This window comes from Lupinus angustifolius, unplaced genomic scaffold, assembly GCF_001865875.1.
Source record: "Lupinus angustifolius cultivar Tanjil unplaced genomic scaffold, LupAngTanjil_v1.0 Scaffold_102_10, whole genome shotgun sequence".
NCBI classification, from domain to species: domain Eukaryota; kingdom Viridiplantae; phylum Streptophyta; class Magnoliopsida; order Fabales; family Fabaceae; genus Lupinus; species Lupinus angustifolius.
Window position 1 is genome coordinate 47,241 of NW_017724719.1, and position 8,588 is coordinate 55,828.

At 31.0% G+C, this 8,588-nt stretch overlaps 1 protein-coding gene across 1 annotated transcript; it reads left to right on the forward strand.

Annotated features, from left to right (window-relative positions):
* Positions 1 to 1,640: 1,640 nt before the first annotated feature.
* On the forward strand, positions 1,641 to 5,651 carry LOC109339764 (protein CONTINUOUS VASCULAR RING 1-like). Its single transcript, XM_019577282.1, has 6 exons — positions 1,641 to 1,923; positions 2,081 to 2,133; positions 2,721 to 2,830; positions 3,626 to 3,793; positions 4,662 to 4,886; positions 5,394 to 5,651. Exons 1-6 carry the CDS (start codon positions 1,798 to 1,800, stop codon positions 5,501 to 5,503), a joined length of 792 nt encoding a protein of 263 aa, XP_019432827.1. The 5' UTR covers positions 1,641 to 1,797; the 3' UTR covers positions 5,504 to 5,651.
* Positions 5,652 to 8,588: the final 2,937 nt, after the last annotated feature.

Genomic DNA, 8,588 nt, shown 5'->3' on the forward strand with positions numbered 1-8,588 from the left:
AACCTTGAAATATACTAAGTCATGTGGGACTTTTAAAGATGCTAAAATTTTGGCAAGCCACACCATGACCCCAAAGACTAAATTATGAAAGCAAGAAAACATTGAAGACCAACTCTTACTATGCACTATCTACTTGTAACTATAAATCAGATATCATAGCTAAGCAGCCTTTACCAATCTGTTATGCATTAAAGAAGGACACTTTCATTGCTTTAAATTATTTTAAAAATAACATTTGTAGAGAGAAATAATTATGAATCCTAAAATGAATATTAGTTACTTACCTTTAGGCTCAGGCAATATCCTTAATTATGCCAAAAACAAATTATTCTTTCTTAATGATAAAGGAATTATCTGGTCCTGAGGAAGCTCTAAAATAGAGAAGGGTGCTTGCATAGTGGAGGATATTCCAGTATTGCTTGTGTTACCATTTTAAATGTCTCTTGTCTTGCTTACGAGTTATGATGTGTGTGAGCTATTTATTTATTTAGTTAACATTTGAAAACTTGGAGATTGGAGTCTATGTATGTATATTTGTTCAGTAATATAAATGAAGTTTTCCTCTCTTAAATTCTAGTCATGCTTTATTTTGGTCCAATAATAAATTATTTTTCCATCAAACTTTATCTTGATTTTATAAAAAATATATAATCAAATCTAACCTTAAGAGGTACTATTCAGTCGACGAATTTAACTCTATGCAGGTGGACTTTACCTGTATCGGATGTATTGCAATGGTTTAAAGTTCATTATAAAGCATCTTAGTTTAGCAAAATTGTAGATGTATAACAAGCAAAAGTTGCAGATTTGTTGCCGATACTATACTCTCTCTTCCTTAGGTGTCAATGTAACATTTTACATTATCTAATTACTGAATGATATTGGTACACTCATATCTATATAACATCCTTACTTGACATCTGTATAGTTTTCTTTTGCATATTAGACATAATATTCATATATTAATAATGTAAAGATTTATAAACAATTATTGCATTATCTATTATTCATTTGAATTACTTTTTTTAAAAAATTAATTATAATTAAATATAAATGGTATGAATAACATAAAAACAGTGTATAAAATTTATTCACAGGTCGGCTGCATATTTTTTTTCCTGTACTACTCATGTGGAATCTTGGTAATATACACCTAACATTTTCATTACAAAAACACTTCTATGGCCAAAATGACTAAGGTTGTTCATGATTTAGCAGTGCCATCAAACTGGCTACTCCTTTTGCTAGCATGAAGTGCACCATAAATTGAAAGGCACTGCCTGCAATGCTGAAGTATATATAACTTAGCCAAATTAAACCCCAAATGTGGATATATAGTAAAGACTCCAAATTATTTGGGAGATAGAAGAATGTAATAGCTTGATTTTCGGTTGAATACCAACAATAAACTCATGACAAAGAGAAGAGAAAAGCGACTAGGCAATAAAAGAAAAAATGGATGGTGAATAAAATTGAATCATTAATAGTTTATATACATTACATGAAATTGAGTCATTAATTATATTTTTTTCCATTACATCAAAACGTGGCTCAAATGAACTTGTTACAAGTCTAAATGCCACGTGATCAATGAAGTAAAAAACATACACATAACATCCAACACAAGGCCAAACCAAATGGAATCTAAAACTCTGATTTGGTTCAATTCAACTTTCTGTTACAAGGTTTCCTATTATCCCTGAAGTGACAAGCTTGATCTCTTAGCTAAGAGAGAAGAGAAAGGAGTGAAACAACAACAAGAAGAATAATAATATAATAGGGAAGAAAAAGAAGAAGATGGCTTCAAGAGATCTAGAGCTCTTAATCCCAGTTTCAAATATATCTGAAAATGGAGGCTCTAAAACATCTTCCACTTCTTCGTCTCCTATTGCTATCTCCACCAACCATCACTCTGGCCAAGAAGTGGGTTCCTTTGTCTTCCAACTTAATTCCATGTTATATTATATAACCCAATATGTGTATATATATATATATGTATATGTATATGTATATATATAATAACATATCAAAAAGGATGCCATGATGAATTATTTTATATCTCTTTGATCTCCCTTTTCAGGCGTTTTCAAAAGTAATTCGCAGCTGGGCCTCTAAGAAGTTTATGTCAGGATGGTACATTTTTTGTTTATTTCAATGATCACTTAGTATCTTGCTTTTTTCATAACAAATTCTTTGATGCTATAAAAATATATATATATGGTCACTTAGGATTTGCATGTTAGATATTCAAATGGTGACCAATGAAAGACAGCAAGTCTATACACTTAAACTTAATCCAAATGAACCAAATAGGTTCTAGGTTTTATCAGAGGTTCTAGGTTTTATTTTTATGCACCAAAGAGAACCTGAAAACCTTTTATTTGTGGTGAATCCATCTATATAGAAGAGGTCTTGTGTGACTCTAGAGCAATAAAAATTTGTTACTTATCAAATTTTCATCAGTTTAGCTATAACATCTACGTTATTCAAATCGGAACCAATAATAGTTCAAAACACATAACTAAGGTAGCAAGAACTGTTTTTAGCTCCTAGAACATCTAAGAATTTCTCATATATATTTAGGTAACATTCATGAATCATTGGTAAAGTAACATTGTTAGTACTACTGATATTTTGGATTCTAAATGCTTGTTATCATCCTTTTCTATAGAGTTACTTTTTAACATTCTTATCCTAAATGTGATGTATGTAATTTGCAGTGTCATCCTTCTTCCCATCGCTATAACATTCTATGTCACTTGGGGTTTTGTCCGCTTTGTGGATGGTTTCTTCTCCCCCATATATAATCATCTAGGGATCAATATTTTTGGTAAGTCTCTGTCATCTCTTGCATTCTTTTAAATTGCACTCCACAACCACAATTGTGACCATAATATTGTGATTTTGGAAGTCTATGCAATAGCATCATTATCGGAGTTGTCGTTGCATATTCGACTGCATTTTACCTCAATTGTGATCTCTTTCATTCTAATTTATAAGCATTCGTTACACATTACTGAGAGAGATGGTAAGTCCTTCTCATCAGGTTAGATTGTTAATGTCTTTGGCCATGTGGTTGGGCTATACAGCTTTTGAGAGAGTATTGATATACAAGACTCAAGTGTATAAAGTATAATCATTGGCTCACTCAGAAACACTGTCATACATGTGAGAGATAATAGGCCATATTGCATGGGAAGTAACAATGTAATTTCCTACAAAGTTCTTTTCCTAAAAGCATTGCTTCACCATATGCCCTTTTTTCTCATTAGAGGCTTTATGCCTAAAGAAATCAACCATATCTTAAAAGCTGAATTGATGATTTCATTTTATAAACTTCAATTGCAAAACAAATATCTTGAAATACTAGCATCTAGGATGTTAGGTTTCAACTGTCAAGTTTATATCTTCATCTTTAAACTCAATTTCTAAGAGATATTGTAAACCTCAGTGTTCTGAATCTCATACCTATTTTAATAAATATTTTTAAAAACTACTTATAGTTAGTACATATTTTCAAAATAGACCTATTTTAGTATATAGTCTTTAAGACTAGTATACTTTGATCAATAGCCTATTACTCAAGTGTCATTTTATCAACTTAATTAATTTGGATAATTGGCAGGTCTTGGATTTATCACTTCCATCACTTTCATCTTCTTAGTTGGAATTTTCATGTCATCATGGCTGGGAACTTCAGTTCTCACCCTTGGAGAATTGTTCATCAAGAAAATGCCTCTAGTAAGCTATATATATGCAGCCTCCAAGCAAATAAGTACAGCAATATCACCTGGTATATATCTATGTCTATGTTTCTCAATAGAAATAGTCACCTAAATATTTGTCCTTTGTTTCATAGCTAAATACCTTACTCATGAGTAAGAATCCATTAGGTGACCAGTATTCCACCCTACTCATTCATCTGGTTTGGTTTGATGGCTCAAATATGGTCGAGTCTCATCGGATCTAGGGTTAGGTTTGGGATAAAAAATTAGACGCAGATAATATTTAGGACAGGGTAGAGAACCGTCATTATACGGCCTAACTCGTTTCATGTTCACTCGCTTATCATGTTTGTATGTGTCACTATTCAATTGTGCATAGAGTGATGATATCTCTTTGGTTGAATGTATCATTGATTCTCTAAGTTTTACTATATATACATGATTAACAATATATATACATATATCATTTCATATGTCAAATTATATGTCCATAATAATAAGTATCTAAAATAGATATGCATTATATTTAATCGGGTCTAAGGTGAGGTTCAGGTTCAAATGTTGTCTCAATCGATATTTGGTGTCAGGTTAGCTTTAGATCTAGGTCCGGTTTCAAAACAATTAACCATACCAATATTTATCATTTCATGTGTCATATTCCATGTCCATGATAATAAGTAAAATGTTGATAAAGACTTTATCTAAAATAAATATGCATCATATTTAATCGGGTCTAAGATGAGTTCAAGTTAAAAGGTTGTCTCAATTGATATTTGGTACAATGTTATTTTTACTTTCAGATTTAAGGATAAAATTGTGTTATCATTATAAATAAATAGATACAAGTGTCAATTGCAGGTACTTTATTATCTTGGAGAGGATTCTTATTCCTTAATGACTAAGGTGAAATTACTAGTTTTTTCACTTAATTCACAGATCAAAGCTCTAATGCTTTCAAGGAAGTTGCCATCATAAAGCATCCTCGTGTTGGTGAGTATGCATTGGGATTCATTACTTCTTCAGTAGTACTACAAAGGAATAGAGATGAAGAAGAGCTTTATTGTGTTTATGTTCCTACCAATCACTTGTACCTTGGAGATATCCTTCTTATTAGTCCAAATGACGTTCTGAGGCCTAATCTATCTGTTAGAGAAGGGATAGGTATGAGTTCTTCACCAAATAATATAAAATTACCCTTTTAAGAACTAAGACATTCACACATAAATTTACACTTATTTTAATACTTTAAGGTGAAAAGGTGAAGTGGAAGTGTATTAAAAAATATATTTTTCTTGCTTTATTATATGAGAAAAGAAAAGTATGGTGTGAAATATTTATATACTCTTATCATCATATCATTTATATTTATATTTATATTTAAACATTGTTGTCTCTTAATTATAAGATATAAATGAATGGTATATAATATATGATTGTATATAAATTTTTACATTAACAGTTCATAAATATTACATCAGAAGACAATGATTATCTCATTGATCAAGTGTTTTTAGCCATTTATTGCATATACTTTATAATCATTAATTAGTGGGAATATCATTACTCATAAGTTTTTAGTTGTACAAAATATCATTTCTTGTTTGAATTATTGAGATCTCAAGGCATGATGGTAGTTTTAATTAACATGCATGTTTCAATGTGATGCAGAAATTGTCATATCTGGTGGAATGTCAATACCTCAAATATTGAGTACAGTGGATGCCCAAGCCAAGTTGGCCAAAAGAACCCCATCCTTTGCAACATCACAAGTAAAATGAGATTGTTTGTGGATAAAGTATATGCTCATTTCAACTTTAGTGTCTCGGATAAATTATTACATGGCCTGGGACTAATAGTCTCAATTACACATCCAGCATCCATTTGGAATAAATCTATTTAATTTGAATCAATTGATGTGTTATCAATAACTAACATTTCATCTTGACTATTAGTTATTTATCATGTAATAATTTCTCTACTCCTTAAACGAAGTAAATAGAATTTTCTGTTTTGTGTTCAAGGTTGTCCTACTTATATGTTTGTTCAATTACTCAACCATGTGAATCATGCATGGTTAACAGGGTTGTAGAAAGTGCAAAACTTTAGTTGCTAAAACTCATTAAGAAGAGTAAGCATGACTTAGGCAAGGCAGGCTCTACCACTGCTTGGTCATTTCTAAACTTTAGGTTAGATATGGAAGCAAGGGAGAAAAAATCCTCTCCACCAGAAGTAAGTTATTGATGTTGACTTTAAATTTAAGGATAAAAATATCATCACATTATATGTAAAGGGTAAAAATATCACTATCATAGAAATTTTATCTTTATTTTTTTTGCACTTCCTTAAAAATACATATGGGTTTGATAAACTAAAACAAAACAAAGAGACATACAAAATCAAAATTGAATCCCTTTTTGTGAGTGTTATCATTTATTTTTTGATGTATACCATCCATTAAATTTATGTGAAGATCATCAATTATTTTTTATTATAGGAAATTGAATAAAAATTAAATAATATTTCTTCAATATGAAACATGTCAAAATGCTAACTAAAATGTGAAACATTAAACAATTTTAGTGATAAAGGGTAAATCTAATAAACTCATATAATAGCATTGAATTTATATTCCATAAAGGTAAATATTATGGTAATATTTATGTAAACATAAGCATTCATTTAATTTGTAAATGAAAACATCCTATTCTCCATCCACATAATAATTTTGTAAACATAAACAATTAATTTGTAAAATATAATTGAGTTAGTTTTATAAAAACATTTTATATGTGAATGTTGAAGGTGTGGAGAATTAATTCGTAAACCATAAGTTTTTTTATAATTCAATCTAGCTATCTACCCATATGAGTTTATGTTATATAAAAAAACGTATTTCCCATAAAAAAAATATAAAATTATATATTCCAAACTATGATAAATACACTCTAAATTTTTTAGTACCTAATAGAGAAGTGGTCTTCTTGTATATATCCTACCTCCAATAGAAAAAATAAGATTATTGTTAGGGATAGAGCGTAAAGCGAAAGCACATGATCAAATTAATTGGAAAAAATCCCTCAGTGTGAGAGGTAAAAAAAACCATGGGTGCTCACGAGCAAAGTTTCACTGTGTACAAAGGAAGAGTACAATAAATCCTTTTATAATGATGAGCACAATGGACAATATTTTATCTCACAAATACTCTCTCAAATGGAACAAGAATTCTCATTAAAGCATACCTACAAAGTATATGTGTGTATATGAAGAAATAGGAGGTGGTGTGTGTTGATGAATTTGTGATGCTTGTAATGCTCAATGCACTTCATGGTGCTGCCTTTTAAAGGTAGTGAAGTGGTCAATCTTAGCAACAAGATTGAAAAGATTTCTTAGCAAGCAAGTTTGTCAAAGCTTACGAAGGAAGTCTTGCAAAGCTTGTAAAGCAAGTCTTCAAAAACTTATGAAGGAAGAGAGCCACACATTTAACAATCTCCACATGGGCTCGAATTCTATAAGTTGCTCATTGCCATCTAAAGCCCAGAAAGGCGCTCAAATGTTGTAGAGACCAACCAAGTCCAAGCAATGTTGAAACTTGGTATTTGGAAGTGTCTTGGTAAGCATATCTGCTGGATTCTCTGATGTGTGAATCTTTTCCACCATAATTTCAGCAATAGTAACAATATCTCGGATAAAGTGACGTTTTATATCAATGTGTTTGGTCCTGTCATGATAATGATTATTCTTGGTCAAATGAATAGCATTTTGACTATCACAAAACAATGTAAGAACACCTTGTGTTAAACCAAGTTCATTTACCAAACTTCATAGCCAAATAGTCTCCTTCACACTTTTTGTTGCTGAAATATATTATGCTTCAGTCGTAGACAATGCATCAATGGACTAAAGAGTAGCTTTTCAGCTGATAGCACTATTACATATAATAAAGATTTAACTAGAAAGAGATCTCCTTATGTCAATGTCACCACCATAATCTGAATCAATATAGCCTACAACATTATCGGTTGTAGCCTTACTTCTATCAAATACCAAGTCAATTCCAGAAGTACCTTTTAGATATCGAAAAATCCATTTTACAACACTCCAATGATCCTTTCCAAGATTATGCATATACCGACTCACCATAGTTACATCATATGCTAAATCAGGTCTAGTGCACACCATAGCGTACATAAGACTACCAACTGCACTAGCATAAGGAATATGCGACATACAGTCCATCTCTTCCTCTGTGTGTGGGCAAAGATCTGAAGATAACTTAAAATATACAGCAAGTGGAGTAGAAACATGTTTGCAATCATCATATTAAACATTTCAATCTCTCTCTCAATATAATTTTGTTGAGATAAGAACAATTTACCAGCTTGACGATCCATGCGAATCTCCATAACAAGAATTTTCTTGGCTGCAACTAATTCATTCATCTCAAACTCATTATTGAGTTGACTTTACAATTTCCTGGTCAAAGACTTGTCACGTGAAGCAATTAACATATCATCAACATAAAGTAACAAGTATATGAAAGATCCATCTGGAAATTTTTGGAAATAAATACAATCATCAAATTGACACCTTTAATAACCTTGCTGAATCATAAAAGAATCAAACCTCTTGTACCATGTAAATTTCTTCAATTGGTAGACAAGATGGTTCTTCTCAGGAACAATAAATCTTTCGGGTTGTTCCATGTAAATTTCTTCTTCTAGCTCTCCATGTAGAAAAGTCGTCTTTACATCAAGTTGTTCTAACTCCAAATCAAATAAAGCAACAAAAGCAAGCAAAATATGAATGGAAGTATGACGAACAATGGGTGAGAATATCTCATTAAATTCAATATCTTCCTTTTGA